Source organism: Mytilus trossulus, chromosome 7, assembly GCF_036588685.1.
Source record: "Mytilus trossulus isolate FHL-02 chromosome 7, PNRI_Mtr1.1.1.hap1, whole genome shotgun sequence".
NCBI classification, from domain to species: domain Eukaryota; kingdom Metazoa; phylum Mollusca; class Bivalvia; order Mytilida; family Mytilidae; genus Mytilus; species Mytilus trossulus.
The window spans coordinates 36400605-36426139 of record NC_086379.1 but is presented as its reverse complement, the minus strand read 5'-3'; the positions used below and the strand labels follow the sequence as shown (position 1 = coordinate 36426139).

Genomic DNA, 25535 nt, shown 5'->3' with positions numbered 1-25535 from the left:
AACATGTCACAAAAACTTAATACAAAAAGAATTTCCTTCCTTAACGTTATGGTAGCCAAATCATACGATATGGAATTCGGAAGATTTTTTTAATTTGACATGTATTTGACATTTGTATCAGTGTAATATCAAAGTTAGTAAAAGATCCCCTTAATCCAGAAAAGGGATTTGACAACAGAAAAAGTGCGTTGTAATGCTTTGAATATATTTCCTATGTTTGTTTTTCTGGTAAGTTTTAACTATCAAATTTAAATGTATTCTATTTATCAAAACATTCTGTTTCAAATGTTAAAAAGTTTATGTTTATTTTCTTTTAAGACTATCCAATTGAACACCCGACATTATCACTATTTCGCATACAAAACAAACTTTATTGTTTTAATCAATGTAACCCGAAACAACTGATCATGACAATTAAAAAGAAATTGGTCTTTAATATTGTATTAGATTTTAAACTTTAAATGTAAGCAATGTTTAACACATATATACTCTGGCCTTAGTTAGTCTTGTATGTTTTTTTAACTTTTAGTTTCTTTTGTACAATTTAGAGTTGAGTATGGGGTTCATTCTCACTAAACTAGTATATATTTGTTTATGGGCCAGTTGGAGGACGCCTCCGAGTGCGGGAAGATCTCGTTGCGTTGAAGACCTTTTGATGACATTCTGCTTTTGTCTGCTCTATGCTCAGGTTGTTGTCTCTTCCATTCTCAATTTTATTACAACATTTGACCCATTTTTTTAGATCACCTGGCCTAAAGGGCAAAGTGATCTTTTCTCATCACTAAGCGTCCGCCGTCCGACGTCGTCTGTTTACTTTTACAAAAATCTTCATCTCTGAAACAACTAGACCAAATTTAACAAAACTTGGCAACACTCATCATTGGGGTATCTAGTTCAGAACTTTTGGAAGAAATCGTCCCTTCGTAAATTTTATGTACGCTACCACGAGCTGGTTGACCGCTCAGAAATACCCGTTTCACAGATGACTACGGACATGTTCTAGTCCCGTCCTCTTTTCCCCGAATCTGACCTACCCAATTTTTTTATGAGGTTTGTGTTGCTGAGGGTTTAACTTTCTATTCTGTGTTTTGTATATTGTTGCTTGTCTTTTTGTCTTTTTTTTTGGTTGGCAATGGCATTGTTTATTTCTAACTAATGAGTTTAAATGTCCCTTTGGTATTCTTTACCTCTCTTCTACACTTCATATGCGAATTTCCTTTTCCACACTAAAAGACAATTTGAAATGATGGTCCTGCTTTGCTTCATAAAAAGGATGATCAAAGACAATACAAGTATCTTGCGTCAGATACATCGTACTTTTGTTAACAAACACTCTGAACCAAGTAAAAATTTCCTGAAACTGACACATTATCCATATGCCTGATTTCTTGATTGACAACATATGTTTTACGTAAAGGAGACGTATTTAAAAAACAAACAATTGGTCTTCCAATGGAATCCAACTTTGGTCAACTTATTGTCGACTTGTTCCTGAATTCAGATGAGTATGACTTTATACAGGAGCGTTATAGGAACGTATTGGATTTAGCTTCCAAAATGTTTTTATTTGAGCATCACTGATAATTCTTATGTAGATGCCACTAACGTCTGCCGCAAAAAATCATAAGCCTGGTATCTTTGAACATTTAACAGTTGTAACTCTTCCTTTAAAAATGTTGGGTCATATTATGTATTCCTGCCCATGTTATTCCATATTTTTGGTAATCCACCACATTTGTATAATACTTACTTTGGTATGAATTATCTATAATTCATGTAATGTGTAAATGTGAAAGCTTTCAAAATGATTCATTTATTGTTTTAACAATATTCATAATACAATGAAGTCATATCGTACTGAATATTTACAACTGATAATGGTACACTGAGAATGATTATTTATGCACAGGGAATGTTACCATACTATATAATGTTAACGTAATTGTTTTTATTTATATTATCTATTTTTTTTATTTAATGAGTTATTTCTTCAATTATGAAAGTAACCAGTGCGTACATGTTTCATATGACTGTCGATGGAATCAAGGGAGGGGGTATCAAATGTTCCACAACTTAATAGTGTTTTTTTTATTCTTTATATAACACAGTAAAGGACCTCGGATAGTAGTACCATAACCCATGCAGATTTCGTAACCTCAAATCCTATACCCTCAAGATCAATTAAAATGGTGTCCTGATGATTTGTGATATTTTCGTTATTTTATATTCACTAGTAATCAATCTCATTAAAAGAAAACTCTATTTTTAATACGCAAAAAGATGGATTGCTCTTTTTTTAAATTAACATTGGTGTATTGTTTTTTTGTTAATACTTTTTTCAAACTTGGTCTAGACCAACATATTTGAAAACCAAAACCGAATATAAAAGCTGAACAGCTAGAATAATTCAAAGGGACACAAGTGTTGCTAACAGCCGCGCTGCACACACACAATGAATAAAAGCAAAAAACTGCGGTTTCTTGTATCAATTTTGGTTAATACTTAACTCAGACTCCAACATGTCTAAATATTTATAGCTTTTTAGGAATAAAGATAAGGGTAATTTAAAAAGACGAAGAAATGGTGAGTTAACTGTTATATGTGGGTCGGCTGCAAAAAAAATAGATTGCACTTCATTTAGTCATTTCAAAAGTCTTGAAAATCTTATGAACTGAACCTGGTTTAGTAAACTGAATAAACTTTGCAGAAGTAATGCACTACTATCCAAATCTGTTTTTTATGATTATCATTATAAATATAAAAACAAACAATTCTGATTTTTCTCTACATTCAGTGAATAGACGTTCCGAAATTTCTGCAGATTAAAAAAAAGGAATAGGTTTATAAAATAAGGGTAGGCATTTGTTGATATCAGACAAAAAAAATACTAGCCCAGAGTTTTCTTGTAAATTATCCTAATTACCTGATACATCATTTTAGGTATAAAGTTGAGTAGATAACAACCTCCAACATCCAAACGACAGCAATGAAAACGTTGCAATGTTTTCGTTTTCTAATACTTGTGTTTGAATACACAGATTCTCAGACTGCCCGTAAGTATCAAAAGTCTCTAAAATTCTAATTGCTCCCAATAGGTAATGGGTATTTTTTTTTTGCAATTTTAAAGATTGCGATATCAGTGAAATTATTTATATGATATTGTTATATTAACATGTATATTTCTTTTGTGTTTGTAAAGCTTATACAACGAAAGATTACATACTAAATGACATTACCACTACCTAATGTTCTACCCAAAATTTACGTCTCGACAATCGTCATCTCGTCAGTGAATGCTTGAGGTAAAAATATTTGCATATTAAAACAGTATATAAAAAGTAAGGAGAATCAATGGCCAAATCAAATAACAAAACGCATTAAAAACGAATGGACAAGAACTGTCTTATTCCCGACTTGGTACAGGCATTTTCAAATGTAGAAAATGGTGGATTAAACCTGGTTCTATAGCGCTAAACCTCTCATCTTAATGACAGTCTCATCAAATTCCGTTATATTTACATTGATGCGTTAGATAAACAACCACAATCAATGAAATAGTCATAAAATGGATACATCAGTCATCATCGTATAACAATTTTAAAAGGAATAAATTTAACAGAACACAAAAACATCTACTATCTACAAACAAATGTACGTTACTGGGCCGATATACCATCAATAAGATAAAAATGGATAAAGCAAAAAGTTACACCAACAACACAATACTTGAAGCTACAGTTATTTAAAACAAAACAAAAACAGAAAATGAACAATCGTGTAGCCCCAAACGGATATTTTGGTCTAACTTAGTACTTTACAGAATGCATCATAGATACCAGGAAGGAAATTTAGAATTTGGAATCACAGCATTATTTATCATTCTCATTTTAGCATGCGAATCAACAGCTGTATCAGGTAACTCTGGAGGAACACCCACCATTGTTGTTTCACTGACCGAAGCAAGTGCAATAGGTATTTAGTATATTTGGTCACCGTCCTTCTAATCAGACGACTGTCAACAACAAGGGACACAGAAACCAGATCATTTAATTTCACATTCAAATATGTTGATGATGTTCTTTCGATTTACTGTTCTGATTGGATTCCAATTAGTATATTTTTTCAGAACTTGAAATTAAAAAACCAACAATCTGCATAATTTTTCATATTGTGCCTCGACCATGACAAAAGTTGTCATCTGAGTACCAAAATATGTAACAAACGAAACGATTTTGATTTTGGAATTATCAATTTTACCTACCCAGTAGCAATAAACCGACTTCACCTGCGTATTAAATAATCATTGACAACATCTCATTCGGTATTCAAAGCTTGCAGCTGCTTCAACGAAACCAGTGTCTGAGCAAAAAGTTGATGAACAAGGGTTATGTCAAAGAAAGTCTATTTTTTCTAAAAAAAAATCATCAGGGTGTACTTAGAACTTGTTGATAAATATTCAGTATTAACTTCACAAATAATCCAAGTAATAACTTTATTTCTCATCTTAACTGTGTGTTATAGCGCTCTTTTTCTTAGTCTGTGTAAATTATTAACTTTTTCTGTTTACTGCATTTTTGACGTGGCTCGTTACTTTTAAATCCCGCCATTGTGTTAATTTGCTTTGATATCTTGTTTTGTATTCTAGTCTTATATTTTTGCCTTATACATATTTCCTGTAGTTCTTTATTTGATCTGCCTGAAATCTTATTTTTACACTGTTGTTTCCTCTTTTATTACGACTTACCCATGTTACTTTGCTTTCAGAAGTTTTAATGCGGTTATTAGCAGTAAGATTTAAATGTAAATAATTCAAGTTATTTGACATGTATGTTTTGTACACGTATAACTGGAAATCATTCTGAACTGTGACATTAATATACTTTTAATTGAGATGCTAGACGATGAATCGTAACAACAGAAGCCTGGTGGACGCACCCTGTCTCAATGCTACATTTGCTCTAATATGTCAATACTATATCAATAAATGTGATCAACTTTCTGTCATTAAACCCAAATACAAAAATACAGATAGTTTTTATAGCTGGTATTTCAACAAAAATTCCGTGAACGTTAATAATGTATGCTTCTTTAACTTTTTATATTTTTTTTCAGATCTAGCAACAAATCCAGACAATTATATTGCTGACACAAAAATCAATGGTATACTTGGTGGAAGCAGTAGCTCTTCTGGTATAATACTAGAAATGTCACGATCTTCTGGTACACCTTTTAATATAACCGTCACAACTCAGTTCTCAATAGAGTCACGTGCCATTTCACCACCAGAGAATACCTTTTCAGAGAGAGCTTTTCTCCGTCTTATTCAGCCATTGAATAGGGATGTAAGTTCAAATCTAGTTACCTAATAAACAACTTTATGAGACAAACAAACTCATTATTAATACAAGGCTTAGATTTATGTACGCCGAACGCGCGTTTTCTCTACAAAAGAATCATTAGAGATGCGAGAAACAAATACGTGAAAATTACCAAATATGTTCGAAATTGAAAAGCACGGATGACCCAAAATTTCGAAACGAGTAATATTTACGCAGATCATAGTTTTCTAATTCTTATTCAACCATTTATTACTGGACATGCAGTAAATGTATTTGCATAAATATGTATAAAGATGTCTTATTAGTAGTTTATTGACCAACAGTTATTGAAACAACAAAACCAGTTATTGGTTTATTGATTTATAACCGTAAATAAAAGTTGACAAACGTATTTTGCTCAACAAATTTTAATACCCAATTCATCAATAAAAGCACTATTTATGGAATGATTTTAACTTATTAGATAATCATAGATAGTTAGAAAAGGTACCAGGATTATAATTTAATACGCCAGACGCGTGTTTCGTCTACATAAGACTCATCAGTGACGCTCATATCAAAACAGTTAAAAAGCCAAACAAATACAAAGTTGAAGAGCATTTAGGACCCAAAATTCCAAAAAGTTGTGCCAAATAGGGCTAAGGTAATCTATTCCGAGGGGTAAGAAAATCCTTAGTTTTTCGAAAAATTAAATGTTTTGTAACCAGAAAATTTATAAAAATTACCATATAATTGATATTCACCGAAGTGCTGACTACTGGGTCGGTGATACCCTCGGGGACGAAACGTCCTCCAGCAGTGGCAAATCTACCAAAACTTTACTTGCATTATCTTCAGAACTTATAAATTTCACAGGGTCAGACAGCAACTACATTTGATGATACAGATGTTATTGAAATGCAAGTCAAATGTACACGAGTGGTGAGTTACTGTCGTTGTTAATGTATCACAAGTATAAAATACAAATAGAGATAAAGCCAAAAAAAGCATATATTGTTATAATACTGTTGATAAATTGCCGTTTTATAACCTTATGCATTATCGGTAATATTTTCATCGTTGTAATTGTTTAAAAACAAATCTAACAATGGAAGTTCAAACAATTACGTGACGATTATTTGTTTTAGAGTACGAACAATAAATATCTATGTTAAATCTCTACCTGCAAATTTCAAATCTTCATTAACTTTTTTTGACGGTAAATTTTAAGATTTCACGTTGGAGAGCAGTATTAACAGGTTATTTGTTCTGTATAACTATGAACAATGATTGACAAAATCTGACAAAAAAACTATTTGTTGTAGTTATAAAGTTAGTCAACAAATCCTGATTTAAAGAAAACACAAGGTAACAAAAGTAAACATATATTATTTTAGGGTTCGACATCTTCTACATTTTTCTTGATAACAGTAGATGTACAAGACATCAATGACAACAGTCCGATTTTCTCTGGTACCCCATATTACGTCAGTGTGAATGAGGTAAGTCTGTTTCCTGTTTAATCTCAACTCTATCTTTCAGGAACTCAATTTTCGGCTCTCCCTTGACACCATTTGCGAGTATGATATTGAGGAAACGATGACAGTCCGTCTGAAGGGGACGATAAATGTCTGACGCGTGTTAAGAGAGAATCATATCTCTTGCACGTTAAAGACACCCTTGTAAATTTCGAAAAAGAGTAGGCTAATGCTACTACAAGGCCGCACTCGGAAAGGGGAAAGGGGTTAATATAAGTTGCAATACTTGTTTCCCAGTCCACTATAAATTAATATGTTTAATCAAAGTTGTATTTGAATTAGTTTCGTGTCTATTGATCAGCTAGCCAATGTACCTGTGACATTATATATATATATATATATATATATATCAACTAAATCGTTTCTATTTTAATCGTACTTACAAGTTCTTATCTGATATTCTATGATTAACTAATCAGCGCTAACAAGACAAGGCCTGTTTTCTGGAGTATCATATAAGAAGCTTGAAAAGATTGTGATATTGTTATGTTTGATTGCTTTCTCTGATTGACCATCCGTGAATAATATTGACTAAAAACTATAACTGATATTTTCTTATTACATTATAATTTGCTATAGTATATGATTGCAACTCACATAATTGTCTAAATAAATGCAACAGTAGTATACCGCTGTTTGAAATTCATAAATCAATTGAGAAAAAGACAAAATTAATCTGGGTAACACGATTAAACTGAGTGAAACACATCAAATGTAAGAGGTGTGATTTGAACGGATTTGTAGCTGAGAAAATATACTAAAAACTAATTTAAAAAACAGCAAACAATAACAAACATTTAATTACATGATCCTAATTTGGAACAGGACCATAAGTAATGTGTCGGATCTAGACATGTTTCAGGCCGCTTTACCTTACCCCGAACACGAAGTGGTGTGACAGAACACCACAAGAACAAACTTTAAGATTTAGTATGAAATATATCAATATATATATATAGCTTAAGGAGGCTCACGGGTATAAGATTTTCAGAAAAAAATAAACATTAATTTTTATTCATTACGTTAAGAAGTTTTAATAAAGGTATTCAGAAAAATAATATATAAGTGAAATATTGAAGGTTTTTTTCTTAATAAGTTTAAATTATCATATTAATTATCATCCAAATATTTTCTTTCCATTTTGAAGACTCGAGAATTAGGCATACAATATTGCTATTCGAAGGCTGTTCAAACCCGTAAAAAACTTCTGATGAGGATAAGTAGTTTTTATTTCATGATGTAGAACTCGCTGAAAGGATTTCGATTCCATCATTATTAACATTATTTTAAACCAAAAACAGTTCAGAAAACAATTTAGGATTAACTCTACAAAACTACACCTGTAATTTCAAAACCTGCTCAACAGCAATTGCATCCAAGATTATCACTTACAAGAGGGAGACTTTTACTCTAAATGATGTAAACGAATGCCTTTCTTTTGTTCAATATTCTTTTACAATTATAGTCCGCTGTCGTGTTATAACTGGAGGTATTCACATTAACAAAATATTAGACTGTTAAGAATTAAACCCTGAAACATTGAATTCCCTGCTCATCCGGTGATGATTAATTAGGTTATTTGTGGATGTGGTTGAGCAATCTGCCAGAACATGGGATTAACAAGATGTATTAAAACTTAACATTTTATCTGAATTGATCAAAGCTGTTCAATCATACATTCATATGATTCAGGAGTGCAGACAAATTCTACGACGTACAATGGGTAACCCATGTCATGGATGCTTATCGTCTCCCGACGATATCATTATCAATGTCACAATGTAAAGTACGTATATAGGTATTTGATGATATATAATATCAACTCATTATATCATTTTTCAGTTGACACCCATAGGAACAACAATATTTAGAGGAATAGCTGCGTATGACTTGGATGCTGATACGAACAAAGATATAAATTTTGGCATTATGTCTGGTGATGGAGTAGTGAGTGCACTAATGTAGAGTAAACGCAAGTTTGATTATGACAAAAATCTCCTTTCCTAGGGAAATACAAATCCAAGAGATCAGGGTTATTTTCATATATTACACATATTGGTCAAACAAGGAAGCTTTACGTATTTCAAATATTGGTTTAAAGTGCATATGCATAGTTTGAAACTACTTAAATATAAAACAGTATAACATCTGCATGAGATTACGTTTTTTTAAACGACAGTCCATCCACAGGCACTTGTCTCAAAAAAAAATTTCCTATATACCTTATTTAATATAACACAAGGTACTTAACTAAATTTTTTGAAAAATGACACCCAGTCCCGAATTCACGTTATTTTTTTATTTCTCGGTTGTCAAACCTACTTAAAGTTAATATGCCGTAAATCTAAATTGATTTATCTACACAATGGTATATGACACGACTATCACTGTTGTCGGGATCATTAGTAGCAGGCCTCAGAAGTCGGTCAACGGGATGTTTTTTTGCATTCGTCTCAATTTTTGGCAACACCCGGTCCGCATGTAATTTTATACTGGTTTCTCATTGGTCAATCGTCTGGCTAAAAATAAATGTGGGAAATTTTGGTCAATTTATAACTCTACATTATTGTCGTTGTGTACACGTGTGTTTCATAACAAAGTTATTTGGGTTTGTTTCACATAATCTGTAAAGAATTTACAATAAAGGTAATAATTCATAGTCAGAGGGAAGCTAACAGTTTTTATTTTAATATTTTTTTATAATAATTCAATCACTGCGGGCTGGGTGTTGCCAAAATTTGAGACGAATGCAAAAAACATCCCGTTGACCGACTTCTGAGGCCTGCTACCAATGATCCCGACAACAATGATAGTCGTGTCATATACCATTGTGTAGATAAATCAATTTAGATTTACGGCATATTAACTTTAAGTAGGTTTGACAACCGAGAAATAAAAAAATAACGTGAATTCGGGACTGGGTGTCATTTTTCAAAAAATTTAGTTAAGTACCTTGTGTTATATTAAGGTATATAGGAATTTTTTTTTTGAGACAAGTGCCTGTGAGTCCATCATAGGCCATAGAAGAAAAATAGCAAACATCAGTTCAGTATGTTGATTACTTTAAAAGTTCTCCTTGTTATTTAGATATTAAGATTCCATATTAAGCTAATAACAAGAGGTGGGGTTTTTTTTAATTGTAGACACTACCTACTACAGGTATTCATGATGCAACTGACAAATTTGAAATAGCAACACCAAGGCTAGGAGATATTACAATTAAGTCTACGTTGGATTTTGAAAAAGTAAAAAAATATGTTTTTCGAATTTCTGCGACAGTAAGTATATGTTAAATGTAATTGTCCATTATTTTTTTCTGATTGCATTAAATTCCTTGTGACCAGTTTCATAACAGCAGATTGACGATATTTTCTTTATATTAATTCTGAACATTGGACTTTGTATGTTTCATTAAATCTTGAGAAAAACTGGATTTTACCTCTATATTGAGTTTATTCAATATATGTCCATCCTCGAAGTTGAAGGAGTAAGTTCGGTAAGGGCAATATTTGGCCTCAATCATAAAGGTAAATGTTATAAGATTAAACATGTTGTTTCTCGTCTCGTTTTTATATAGATTAGACCAATGGTTTCCTGTTTGAATTTAAATAAGTACTACTTGTGGTGTGATGAATAAAACGCAGGTACTTTATTTTTCAACATGAGGGTTATTTCCTATCAAGTGACTGTCTTAGCTATAATTCATTGTAATATTTGTCAATAAATCCTAATTTGTAACTGAAGCTAAAAAGGGGGGGGGGGGAATTTCAGGGTCTTATCAAACTTTCTCCTTTAGTTTGAAAAACATCGAACACTAAGACAAATTGGCCGTTTCAGAATCTAAAGCATCATGGGTAATTTCATTGTCCGTACCCCAAAGTGAAAATAATGTTACGTCATTGGTTGAATTTCGGTTGTTTTGGACGTTTTCAACCAATCACGACGTTTCGGTGTACATTTTTGAAAATATTACCCAGAATGCATTATATTCTGAAACGGCGAATTCAAAAAGGGGAAGTCTATAAAACTGACAAAGTCAAAAGCTTTAAGTCAGAGAACAATTGAAAAATAAATGCGATATTTCTGAATAGGAATGTTCTGAGAGAGAATAATTGTTGGTTAAACCTGGTCTAAAAGGTAAAGGTAAATAACATGGTAGTCATTTCAAAATGCTATGTCAACCTTGAATGAATATATATTGTTATAAACAGAATTGTGTAAAAGTCCATGTCCAGCAACTTCCCATGTAATAAACATAATTGAAATTGGATGCTTTTTTAAAGATTTGTCCTTTTTGATTTAATATCGAATTCAATGTCAAATGTCTACATCGATCGATTTACGTTTTAAACTTAGGACCAAGCAACAAATAGTTCTCTAAGACATACAAGCACTGTCACTATGACTATTGACGTGTCAGATGGAGATGACCTTGGTCCAGTTTTTGTCTACAATGGCTGCTTCCAAGTGGATGGTGTGTGTTTCAATCCAACCTATATGTCGGAAATATCACGTCTTTCAACTGCAAGTATTGATACAATTATAAAAAAAAATGAGAAAAGGAGTACTAAAAACATAAAAAATGAAACTCATTCACTACATTTAATCTAATTTTAAACTTCACTTAACAATTTCTTGCAATACACTATTAATCACTTATGTGAAAGTGATGCTGAAATGGGATACTCTTTTGCATATGCAATACGTCAAAAACGCTTTTTTAAATATGATATCAAAGCAGAAAATTACCAAGGGAAACATAAATGTGTACTGTTCCTTTGAATTTAATAACAGTCATTTTCCCCAGACAGCACAACTAATTCTAAGAGGAGCTGAAAACCAGAGTTTAATAAATTCCATAATAGCAAGAGACCAGGACACTTTAAATGCACGTATACAATTGAGCATTGTAGAAAGTAAGTATTGAAATAATATAATTAGGGAAACAACTTTTAAGGTATATCCTGAATCATGGAAGATTCCTGCTATGTAGAAATTACTTACCGTATCAGAATGTTTTATCGTGTTCCCTTTATTCTAGGTAGACAATATGCCGACAAATAAATTCTACCGGACATTTCATGTCTTAATTATTTGCATCATTGTACAAAACTATTAAACTCAAATTACGAACGCAAACAAAATTGAACTGCATAAGTCACAAACAACACCAGACGCAAAAACACACGATCTACGTTTTTTGTGTGTGTATACGGCGCAAAGATGATAGCCGTAACGGTACCAATTTGTCTGCATTAGATGCACAATTCGACAATAAATATCTCTTCAATGATGATCGATGCCTAAATACGTTCAAACATATTTAAAAATTCAAAACTCATTTAAAATAATTAACAGCTCATGAACTAAAAACGACAAAAAGTATGATGTAAATAATTTAAAAAATTTTGTAAAGGCAAACTTAGATACTTTTATCGCAATATCCGTATTTTCGTACCAGAATCAAAGTTCTGACTACTTGTCTGTTTATATCAACGGGTTAAACAGTTTACTATCAGAGGTAACGACAGTTGTAGTAATAACATTACTATAACAATGTGCATACACCCGATAAGCACTTCGACCATACATATGCCTTCAGCGAAGTTCGATAATAAAATATGTAAAAGTTAAAAAAAAAAATAAGTGCTTACACAAAAGAAAAAAGATTATATTCTAAGCCAGGTAAGGAATGAGAGGTTAGCACGATGGGAGATGTATTCTTTAATTAAAATTATTTCCAAAATTTTGTAGCAGCCACTTTTAACAAAACAATATCCGTATTTTATGTCTGGTAGTACTGAAGTATTCGCTAGTAGGCTGATGATTTATAACATGATTTGTTTAAGGTACGACATAGGTGTCACATTAAACATTCGATAGTTGTATCTTATTTTTTTTATACTGGTAAGCAGATCAAAACATAGTATAAATTCGACCTTCAACACAATTTCTTCAAGTATTTATTTTCATTTAGCCTTGCCCTCAGGATATAAAGACAAGTTTACCCTGATAAATACGACAAACAGCGGAACATCTTCCAGTGTAGCGGTATTGCAGATTGAACCTCTAGGTAGCAGTGAAGTTAATATATTGAAAATCATTATTAAGGTAAGAGAAGTCAGGAGAATCGCTGAATTGATGGAAATATTCGTATATAATGAAGATGTAAGCCGAGAAAGAGGTCAAAGGTCTTCATCTTTTATAGTTTTTTTCAGTCGAAGTTGTTATTTTTGTGAAGACATCTACCTTAATAACAATTATGAATTCGACGCAGATCCGTAGCCAGGAATTTGCGAAAGGGGGATCTGGACTCACTAATTCGAGTTTAACAGTAACAGTTCGAACAGAAAATTGACTTCAACAGTGCTTATTTGTTTTCAAGGGGGTCGTCCAAACCCCCTACCACCTGGTTACGAGTATGCACCGAGCGAATATTTGTATGGGTTCGGTTAGTATTGCATAGCGACGAATATGAAAACAATGATCAATAATTTACTTATTAGACGAAGACGATATGATAGGGCTATTAAGGACCAAAAGTATAAAGTACAAGCTTTATAGGAGGGGGGTATAATCCGTAATTTAGAATAATGTCCAAAATATAAAACAGCAAATTTCGATAACACAATGCCAGTACAGAATAAACACCTCTGTGGCAGGTAATTACATAAGAGCCGAAATGTCCACCACTACACGTAATTTCTATGTTCAATGTTTATGTAATTTCCACGATTTTGTCGCTAACTTGTATGTTCTTTTCAATACCCATTGCTACTCGCTACTTTTGTTTACAGGCTACCGAGTTGACAGACAACAGACTTTTCAGTCGAGCTGTAGTTGACGTAGAAATTTATCCATCAAATAGTTCTTGCCTTGAGAAAGGTAATGTTCTGTCGTTTAACCTAAATATATATCAGATCTAGTCTCATTTTCTATTTCATTGTTATGCAGCTTTGTGTATTATCTACCATAATAATGAAGAACATAATTATAACCAGAGATATTTTTTTTTTTTAATTTTGTCTATGCAAAACGAAAACTAATGTGAAATTATATAAATTAGATATATAAAGATTGTATTGTATAAGTATGGAAAAATTTTCCTCATAAACATTCAACTAGAAACTTTAAGGTTTGAGAGCGAAAGATTAAAGGGCATTGAAAATAATAATGTTATTGTCAATATAGAATATTGATAGAAGGAGATTTTGAAAATAAATAAACAAATCTATAAAAGTATTCAACGATAACCGGCGACCACAATATTTCCAGATCCTTAAACCGTCCCAGGTCGATATATAACATTTGTTATATAAAACGGCTACTAGGGTTGTTATACATGTAAGAGGGAAAGACACATGAATATTACTAACTTTATTTTGAGGATTTAACCTGTGGTTGTGATGAACATCTCTTAACCTTTATTTGATTTGCGTTTAGATAACGTGAATACAATGAAATCATGCAGTAATGTTGCCTCAATCGTGGGAGCTGTTTTAGGCATTCTGTTGGCTATTGTTATCACAATCCTTGTGATTCTCATCATGAAACTAAGAAACCAAGGTAAAATGTATTCAAGGACACAAGAAAAATCGTTTTGCCGCCAATTTGAACATTATCATAATCATAACAAAAACAACAATACAACGTGAACGTCACATGAAAGATAAGAAACACAATACGAATTTCATTAAATGAAAAACAAAAAATGAAAAATCAAGTAACTGTATGTTCCCCTTGTAATAATCTAAATACACTGATTCTTCGAAAGATAATAAAAATTTCGCGGATACTTTATTTAACGTTTTGTCTTCCCTGGCCAATTTCCGACTGCGATTTAAATTCGTGATGTTAATATCTATTTTAAGTAGTTAAATAAGAAAAGATCCAAGTTTCACATATTCGAGATAATTTATATTTGCGTTATTTTGCGACTCGCGAAAGGCGCGAACATAAAATATCGAGAAAATCAGTTGGTTACGGTATATGTACACATTCAAACAAATACACAAATATTTATCAGGTTATGTTGTTTTGTCTTGCTATATAATTAGAATTTGTAATGTGCAATTAAGAAGTGTCCAACTTATAGCAAAGTTCCGTTTTCGGATAACCTTAATACCAGGATATTTGGTTGGATCAAGTACGTGTTATTTAAGAATAGTTGTTTTGCCATAGTTTTACACCTCCTTCTTAATTTTTTATGTTTTTATTGTGCCTAGTGGTAAATTCATCTTTTTGTATATACTTTTTGTTATAGGCTGCACTAAAGAAAAACAGTCTCCCGTGCAGCAAAATAATGGTAAGTTCCAAAATGAAGATATAGTTATGTCAGGTTTTTTTAAACTGAATTATTCCAATCTAATAAATCTTTTATGACGATACAAATAAAGATATTGAAATTGTGGGAACAGTATGCACTCAAAATAGAGCAAACCCGGGAGAATCGGCGGACAAACTTCTCCTGTCCTGCATAGACTACCATCCTTGCGAAGGCATATCATATCACTTACATAGATTTTCTGAAATAAATATTGTGTTTTCAGGAATATAATATGATTAATTGCATTTTTGAAATTATTAAAACGTCATTTTGTCATAATTGACTGCCAACAATCGTGACAATCCAATGTTATATTTTATTTCCAAATGAAATAAAACAGCTACCATGAGTACACATGCTATCCATGAAGATGATAAAATAATGCATCCAAAAAGACGAAAAGCTAGATATAACTCTTTAATTTCATGGTGGTATCACAAACATGCATGTAATTTTAAGATTTTCCTTCTTCTTTTAAAGTTTTATAGGGTTGTAAAAACTTATTGCTATAATTTCAGGAGTGGTTTTTTTTTTTTTTTTTTTACTTTCAATTAAAATGGATTTTGTCAGCCTAACCTCTCTCGTTCTCTCCGTTCTAACAACTTTTGAGTATATTTGGTTCTTTTAGGACTTTCTCCTGGACATACAGTTGAAAGCAGACAATCATCCAGGTAATTTATAATATACAATCACGCAGGTTATGTATACAATACAACCACTCCGGTAACGTAAACTACTCAACAAAAGAAGTGATACGTGACTTTGGAATCAAATTGATCAAAAAGTATTAAATATAAAACAGAATGAGATGCACTATTTAAAAAAAAATCATTTGCCATGTATGTACATATGTTTATGAAAATCAAAACCTGTCGGAAGGAAACTAAATTCCGCGTAAATCGCAGGATTCAAATCATTTTTGCAGAACATTGGCTTAAATCAAAACACACAATTTTCAAAATACTAAAAAAAAATCTATTTAAAAAATATGCAATAGGCTTTTGTAAATTTTGTCCAAAAAAACTAATTTCGCTGAATGAAGTCCTGGAAGCAAAACATAGTTTTTGGCAAAACGGATTTATAGTTCCGTTGTCGTTCGGTATTACCATCTTGAATATTGATCGTATATAATGAGAACTGCATCTTGAATTCGAAAAAAAATCGTGTATCGTTTCTTTTGTTGACTCGTATACAAAAAAAATCACTCAGGTAGTGTAAATATATACAACCATCAAGGTACGTGTAATGTAAAAAAAAAATCACTCAGATAGTAAAATATACAATCACTCAGGTTATGTTTAATATACAATCACTCAGGCTATGTATAATATACAATCACTCAGGTAATGTTTAATATACAATCACTCAGGCTATATATAATATACAATCACTCAGGCTATATATAATATACAATCACTCAGGTTATGTATATATACAATCACTCAGGCTATGTATAAAATACAATCACTCAGGCTATGTATAATATACAATCACTCAGGCTATGTATAATATATAATCACTCAGGCTATGTATAATATACAATCACTCAGGTTATGTTTAATATACAATCACTCAGGCTATGTATAATATACAATCACTCAGGTTATGTATAATATACAATCACTCAGGTTATGTATAATATACAATCACTCAGGTTATGTACAATATACAATCACTCAAATAATCTTTAATAAACAATCACTCAGGTTATGTATAATAGCAATCACTCAGGTAATGTTTAACAAACAATCACTCAGAAAATATATAATATACTATCACTTAGATAATCTATAATATACAATCACTCAGATAATATATAATGTACAATCAATCAGGCTATGTATAATATACAATTACTCATATAATGTATAATATACAATCACTCAGATAATATATAATGTACAATCAATCAGGCTATGTATAATATACAATCACTCATATTATGTATAATATACAATCACTCAGATAATATATAATGTACAATCAATCAGGCAATGTATAATATACAATCACTCAGATAATATATAATATACAAGCACTCAGGTTATGTATTACTTACAATCATTCAGTTTATGTACAATATACAATGTAATCGCTCATGCAACTTATTATATACAATCATCACGGTAATTGATAACATACTATATCTCAAGTAATGGTTAATATACAATAACTCAGATAACATATAATTTACAATCCCAAAAGTAATTTTGTCAAACAACCTCTGAGGCTATGTAAAATATGAATATTCAAATAATGCGATGATCAAAGTCTATGTTGGGTTTTTTTCACAGTGAGTATGATGAAATCGGAATGAGATCACCAGACAATCATTATGATGAGTTACACAATGACCACCAGTACACGGAGCCAAGTTGAAAGAACATAGGGAAACACTACATTTAAAAAAAAAGTTTATTTCATTCACTTTAAAAAAATAAATATATATAAACGGCATTTTGAGTGTAAAATTATTTTAAAAACATACATTAGGAGCCTTTGATTCACTGGTTGTCGTTGTTTGATGTTTGTTTGTTTTATTTTATTCTAACATGCATACTTCGTGATGCCAGTTTTCTCGTTTGAAATTATTTATATTTTGTCATGACAGTGCCTTTTATAACTAGCCACGTGAAATTGGTTTTTGCTCATTATTGAAAGCCTTAATCTATAATGTTCACATCTACTTCAATTAATATCTCATGGATAAAGATAATTCTTTCAATTTCAAACACATTACACCTCCTTAATATTTCTATATAAATACATTTTAGTTTATAGACGACGTGAACATGATGCAAATTAAAATTCAAGGTCTTAATTTGAATAATTAATCAATGAACCATTACAATGGGATCACGATTAACAGTCTTATAATTTTATGCGTCAAATACTAGTAATCATTTCGATGACCAATATAAAGGCACTCGTCTTAAAAAAAGTTGAAAGACCATTCCAAAATACGGAGTTGAAGAGAAGTTAAAACTCATGCATTCTTAAAAGTTGATCAAATATGGCTAATGATAAATTGTAAAGCGGGAGGCGGTAAAAAAACTAACATAGTTATTTGAATAATTCAACATTTTAAAGTAGAATAAAATATTTCGAAAGGTAATTATAACATAGGAATGTAGTTCATGAAAATTGGACTTTGCTAATCTGAAACCTCAGACCAAAAGACATCTGTATGATGCTGATTTCTCGTATCATTTATTTAACCATCTGAAATGTTTTTAAAGATAGTTTATGTAGCACTGCACAGTAAGATGTGTAGTTTTGCATTTTGGCCCCTGTGGATTTTTCAAATATGAGAGCTAATGTGGAATAAAATTCATTTTTGGATAGCTGAAGATTAAAATAGCCGTCATAGTGGGTTTATATGAACATCAAGATTAATACAAAGCGCGTATATCCGATGATGTATGGTTATTTATTATTAACTTCGTGCTATTAGTCAAGGTAATACTTTGTAAGTCGAATTCGGTACGTTACAATCAGGAAAAATGTACAAGATTATGAACATATTCATATAATTTTCATCTATCTCACCACTGTTACTTCTGTCTCAGGCACCCTCTCATTCTCTCTCAAACCCTCTCACTAACTCTTTCTCTCTCACTCTCACACCATGTCACTCTCTCACACCTCACTCTCTCTCAAACCCTCTCACTCTCTCTCAAACCCTCTCACTCGCTCTTTCTCTCTCACACACCACTCCCTCTCATACCCTGCCTATCACCACTGCCACACCCTCTGATTGTCACCACACCCTCTCACTCACTCTTTCTCTCACTCACTCTTGTCACTCTTACACCCTCACACAGCACTCCCTCTCACACACTCTCACTACTACCACTTTCACTGTCTCTCTCACTCCCTCTGTCACACCCTCACTTTCTCATTCTCACATCCTCTCACTCTCACTCTCACACCCTCACTGTCACACCCTCTTACTCTCACTCTCACTCTCGCTGTCTCACAATCGCTAAAGAGAGAAAGAAAGGAGAGTAAAACAAAATGAAGCGAAAAGGCAAGAAAGAAGAAAGTGAATGAGAGGAAAGGAAGTTAGATATTGAGAAGATAAGAGAAAAGAAACCAAAAGAAAAGAACACCTGAAAAGAGAAAAGAAAGTGAAAGAATTGATTGAAATGAGAGCGAGAAGAGAAAAAGTCGTACTCAGAATTTTAGCTTTCCTAATATCTTCTTCTCAGCTATAATAAGCCCACAAAAATATACACCCCTAACAACGTTATGAGGTATGGCTAAGCCAGCATTAGTGTTTTCCACCATTGAGGAAATACAATTAGACATTTCATTGGGGAGAACATCACTGCCTACCATTTTATAGGAAAGCTTGGCACTCTTTCCTTCAGCTAACTTCATTAGGTAAGAGTGCAAATTCATAGCGTATAAAGAGAACAGATTTTATTTCGAAATAAATTTTGTACGTTGTGGTATTTTTAATTTGTATTTCTTGCAGTTTAACTTTTATGAAAAAACATGTTGTTATTTTGCATGATTTTTCATTCTAATTATTTGCTATTCTATCAAAATATTCACTTTTAATGATTTAAAAATGTGCAAATGAATAATAATAAGTGTTAACTACCCTATTCACGTGAAATCAATGAACTGTCAACACACCCACACATGAAATATGAACGTATATAAATACAAAATATATATATTTACTCACTCTTGTCTATTACGAAAAGGTATATTCTCGACGCTGAGGTTGACAAATTAGACTTAAAATTTGGGGACGGTGTCAAAACATTGGTTATAGATTTAAATAGGTAAAATTTAAATCCTGTGCGTCTTGGTTAATTCAAATGACATTTATCTAGAACGTCATTATGTATTTAACATCTTATACGACAATTGCTTTTGTGATATCATTGCTGGCTAAAACCTGTCATAAGACATAAAAGGTGTACGCGCGTAAAAGGGGATGGTCTAGAAAAAGGGGGGGCTGAGGGTTATACAAGTTCATTCAATGCTAGATTTTTAATACTATACAAAGTGAGCAAATTAAATTTTTAGGTTTTGTTTGGCCAAGTTACTCATACAAAACTCCCGTCCTGCCTTTTTCAAATTTAATCCTAGTCCCTCTCTCCCTAAAAAAACCCAACTGGTACCTCCGTAGGGTAGTAATAGGTACCCATTCAACAGATTTAATAAAAAAAAAATATTTGTGTAAGATAAACTCCTAGCTAGAAAGACCCATCGGTCATCGGTGTCACTTTTTTTTCATATTCTCATTTTCTTATGAATCGGTTGGCGAATTTCCTCAAATGTTTTAGGAATTTATGAAATACAAAACATCTGCATGAGGTGGTTTTAAGATGTAAATGCAAACTTAAGTCATTATGCAATGCTTTTGGCACTCTGCAGGGTTGTTCAACCGATGAGTAGCGAGTCATATTTTACACAAACCTCTTCTCGTTCTAAACCTACATGAAATATTTGCCACTGAACGTTAAGCAACCAACAAGCAATCAATCACAAACTATTATACAGAAAATACAAAATGAGCTGAAACTTTTGAAATTGAGACAAAGTTGGAAGGAAATAAAGATAGAAAATACATGTCTTCGAAGCTATGTGACCGGGCCGCGAAATTTCTCTATATAGTGCAACATGCCTCAAGTTGAAATCGTGTTTGAGTTGATTAAAACAGACCCCGTTAGATAAAAAATTAGGTTGTTTTTTTAAACTATATAAAAATGATCGTTACATATATATTCACGAGTAGGTATACAACAGATTATAATACTTAAGACTATTTGCAAGATATATTAAGGGCTCGCCAAAGATTTCACACACGTATGTATCCCGTATCTCCGTTGCCGCGCACATCTACTGCATTAACAAGAACGTCCCCTCCCCCATTTTTTTTTGCAGTATTATTATAGTTTTAAATTATTAATATCTATTTCTTATATTTCTAATCGTATAAATGTTATGGAATATTCGTTCCATACGGAATTGCCTGCGAAAGGATCATTGCAGTTTTTAAATAAAATACAATGTAAACACAGGTAATCTCTTTCGAATTGTGACACAGTCCCCACATTTAAAGTGTAAATTGTCAACCTCAGCGTCGTGAATATACCTTTTCGTAACATGTCTATTAGGATTGTGTTGTTTTCTAATTACCTTAAAACGGAGATTTTTCGTTTCATTTGTCGTGTTTTCTTCAATTGATTGAGTTTTTTTTATAATTTTGTACGCAGATGACACGGTATTGCTGGCCGAAACAGCACAGGACCTGCAGACTCAACTCAATGCCTTTCATGAATATTGTAAGGTTTGGAAATTGAAAGTAAACGTTACAAAACCAAAGCTTTAGTGTTTGGTTTTGGACGTTTGCCCAAAAATCTCAAATTTTCTTACAATAACACTAACATTGAGATAGTAAAGCAGTGTAACTATTTGGGAATTATTTTTACTAAAACGGGGAACTTTAATATGACAAAAAAAAACATTTATAAGATAAGGCCTTAAAAGCCATGTACGAAGTCCTGAAAATGGGAAGGATGTATCAGCTCTCCATAAAATGTCAGCTAGATCTTTTTGACAAATTTGTCAAGCCCATATTGTTGTATGGGTCTGAAGTATGGGGTTTTAGTAATACTGAGGTATTAGAAAAGATACATTTGAAATTCTGTAAATTACTTTTAAATCTAAAATCCTCAACACCAAACTATATGGTTTACGGGGAACTAGGTCGCCATCCGGTTGACATAGATATAAAAATTCGAGCAGTATTATTTTGGGCAAATTTGATATCCGGCAAACAAGCAAAGTTTTCCTGTATATTGTATCAACTTTCTCGCCATATGAATGTTCATTTTAACATGCAGACTAAATGGATTCTTTTTGTCAAAAAATATTTCAAGATTGTGGTTTCTCATATATATGGGAAACACAAAATTTTATAGAAAAAGATTGGTTAAAAACTGTAATAAAGCAAAGACTGTTGGAACAGTTTCTTCAGAACTGGAATTCGCTAATTCAAAATTCGCCAAAAGCTATTAACTACAAAATTTTAAGAAAAACTGGGAATTTGAGGAATATTTTAACATTTTGAACTTTAAAGATGCCGTTGTTCTTTGTCGATTTCGAACGACCAATAACAAATTGCCGATTGAAACAGGAAGGTGGCAAAAAGTACTGAGAGAAAACCGTGTTTGTCATCTATGTAAAAATCGACAAATTGGTGACGAATATCACTATCTATTGGAATGTACTTTTTTCGATCAAAAACGTACAGAGTATTTATCCTCCTATTTTGTGCAACGACATAATACATTTAAATTTTTGGAACTTATGTCGAGTACACGAAAACCAGTCCTGAAGAAACTTTGTTTATTTATAAAACATATTAATACTTGTGTTTGTCCTCCTGGCTAGAGACTTCTGTAACCTCTCTCCTTGTTTTGTATATATTGTAAATAATTATTGTTGTTATCTCTGTACTGATGTTATGCATTGGCTTTATGAGAATAAAGTTGTGTTTAACGCAACTTTCACCGTGTTTGCGCTATTTCTTGGTGGTCAGTTTGTATTGGTTGAGGAAGCTGGAGTGTGTTTTCTTTTAAATAACATCATTAAGTTATTGCTTTTAAAAAAATCAATGCTATATTCTTTTGAGTAATTTTTAAGAGGAATTTAGTGCAATAAACATGTAAAAGATGTCAGTTAAAAAATGGCCAGATTTTAAACATACAAAAATCAAATATTTTTATTTGCCAATCATGCACCAAAGGATGAGCACGATGATTCTCATTTTCTTAAATAAAAGGAAGACGATTAAAAACAACATTGATTACTTTTTATAAAAGTGGAGATATTGATTCATAATTAACAACATTTCTATATATAGTAAAGTGATAACCAATTCCTATTCTGCTTCATTGTGAAAAAAACCGCATAAAATCTACAGATCTCTTAAAGAGTGCTTGCAAAGGTTCTTTTCGAAGAGAGTGGTACACGAAAAATCTAATTTAACGTCCTCATTCAAACCAGGAAGAACTATATTCGGTTAGCAATAGTAAACACATATGTATTTGGCTTTAATTGATGAAAAATAAATTGTGTCATTGTTTAATCTATAAGCAAATAGTACCAGGATTATAATTTTATAAGCCAGACGCGCGTTTCGTCTACATAAGACTCATCAGTGACGCTCAGATCAAAATAGTTAAAAAGCCAAATAAATACAAAAGACTAATAAGTCCTCATAAAAAAAAACCACAAGTACTAAATAACTCTTCTTTTATTTACTGAGAGTAAACTTCAATTTCATTAACATGGATGAACGTGTCTTTTGTATTTTCCTCTTTTATCATCACCTTGACGTAACGTGCTACCCTTGGTAATTTGCAGGATATGTTTACAATTTCTCCGTCTGCAGCTGGACCTTTATAGAAACCACACAATTTCATATTAGATAATGAATGTCCGACGGTAACTTCCACATCGCGGAGTCTAAAGCCTATAATAGAGAGGCGAAAGGTACCAAAGGTATATTCAAACAAATAACAAATATGAATTGCTTTTTTCTCTCTAATTGTGTGTACTTTACAGTTGTGTGATTCTGTTTGAGATGACACAGATTACATCTTATATACTTGATTCTAGTCGTCATTGATTTCATTGTTAGGTCTCAATGTTTAGAAAAGTGTGCTCATTTGTATACCCTAACGCTAATGCTCTTGTTTAATGTACTACAGATCACGAACAGTTGTTTTAAAAATTCGTATTCTTAAAAGCAAAGAATGTGGTGTAATCATCCATAACACAAAATCAGTACATTTTTGTCGCTTCAGATACATAGACAATATATCAAAACCCTACTCTAACAAAATACATAACAATATTTCTTCTACAATGTTAACCACATTCACCTGAATTTCTTGTAAAGAAAAAACATAAATCGGTGTGGTGTGTTTGGGGTAACATTCATGTTTGTAAGTATGATATTACTGTTGCATACGTCAAACATTATTTCTCCCCTACACTAAATGTGTAATTTTTTTCTGTTAAATCAGGGACTTTCTTTACTATAGAACAGAAAGTTCCTGCTTAAATTTGCAATCGTTTGTCATGATTATTGCCAGAAATTCTGGTGAATGCAATTACAAGTATAGATAAGTTACCACAGCAGTCTTTCCTGTTGTATATTCTGATTTGTTTTATCAGACAACTGTTTTCCAAATCAACCCACCAATACGGGTTACTTTCGCCGTGCCAAAAACCATTCTTCCAGTAGAATATTGTGTGCATATAGGTATTGAGATTCCCATTATTACCAATACCACACGAAGGATGTCCTTTACCATATGAACTCTGTCCGCACTTTTTATTCAATGCTAGATTCTTCTTACCACACAATCCTGGTTAAAAAGAAAGTGTAAAATCACTTTTTTGTTCAATTTACTTCTATGATAAAGTGTGATTAGACTATTTGTTGAAGGATAAAAAAAATGGTATACAAAATTGTTTACCCTTTTTGAGATATTTTTTAGAAGATTTATTGTTTAAAACTTTTTTTACTACGTCAAAGGTTAGTCAAAACATTATTATCTGACCTTTTCATTACAATGCTAATAAAAGTAGAAGACAAGAATGTCCAAGATTGTGAATCAATATCATTAAGTTTGGTAAATTAAATTTTGCACATACCACTTTGTCCATGTTCCAACATTTCAATACGCCCTTCCAGTGCTTCAACCTTTGCCTTCAATGCATTGCTTTGGACTTTGTACTCAAGCTCTCTGACCTTCTTCTCCAACTCAGTGCAACAACTGCTCAAATTATTGTTTCCAGTAATGGTTATCTGACAAGGTACCACAACGTGAAACAAGAAAAGAAAAATATAGAACAGCATTTCCAACATTGCCAAGAGTGCCTTGTGATAGTTTACCAAATGCTGACCTTTCTTTCATTTTATAACTACTGTAATTTGAGGCCTTTAACATTGAAGCAACAGTTGTGTCATGCAATATAACAATTAATGGATTTTTTAAGATATTTTTGTGTGTTTTTAAAACATGCAAATGAAAGCTAGGCAATGTGGACTGGTATAATTGCCAATGAGACAGCTATTAACAAAAGTCGATCAACTACAGGTCTAACAATGAGGAAACACAATTATACGGCGTAAGATGCACGCTACAAAAGGTCAAGGGTATAACAAAATGTGAAGCAGAAAACTAAATTGCCGATTACGGCAGAAGACAAAAAATACAATCTTTACCGACTTTGGAGCAATGCTATAATTTCGAAGTGCTGTTCTGTTCTAATCACGTAATGAAAATTATTATAGTAAAGTAGAAGATATGATAA

At 32.1% G+C, this 25535-nt stretch overlaps 2 protein-coding genes across 3 annotated transcripts; one reads left to right on the top strand and one right to left on the bottom strand.

Annotated features, from left to right (window-relative positions):
- The first annotated feature begins 1 nt into the window (after window position 1).
- Window positions 2-17657, top strand: LOC134725009 (cadherin-99C-like). Of its 2 annotated transcripts, none has more exons than XM_063588462.1 (16): window positions 2-133; window positions 2941-3053; window positions 3892-3972; window positions 5113-5342; window positions 6195-6260; window positions 6716-6820; window positions 8699-8803; window positions 10000-10134; window positions 11213-11380; window positions 11664-11772; window positions 12834-12967; window positions 13654-13741; window positions 14300-14422; window positions 15120-15161; window positions 15811-15853; window positions 17477-17657. In XM_063588462.1, the coding sequence occupies exons 2-16, from the start codon at window positions 2987-2989 to the stop codon at window positions 17559-17561; spliced, it is 1581 nt and encodes a 526-aa protein (XP_063444532.1). In that variant the 5' UTR covers window positions 2-133; window positions 2941-2986; the 3' UTR covers window positions 17562-17657. The 2 variants fall into 2 exon arrangements, with proteins under 2 accessions (XP_063444532.1, XP_063444533.1); XM_063588463.1 differs by having other exon boundaries at window positions 2-228.
- A 5810-nt stretch (window positions 17658-23467) lies between these two features.
- Window positions 23468-25252, bottom strand: LOC134726376 (fucolectin-like). Its single transcript, XM_063590776.1, has 3 exons — window positions 24873-25252; window positions 24347-24583; window positions 23468-23682 (listed from the first exon to the last, which is right to left on the bottom strand). The coding sequence occupies exons 1-3, from the start codon at window positions 25084-25086 to the stop codon at window positions 23468-23470; spliced, it is 666 nt and encodes a 221-aa protein (XP_063446846.1). The 5' UTR covers window positions 25087-25252.
- Window positions 25253-25535: the final 283 nt, after the last annotated feature.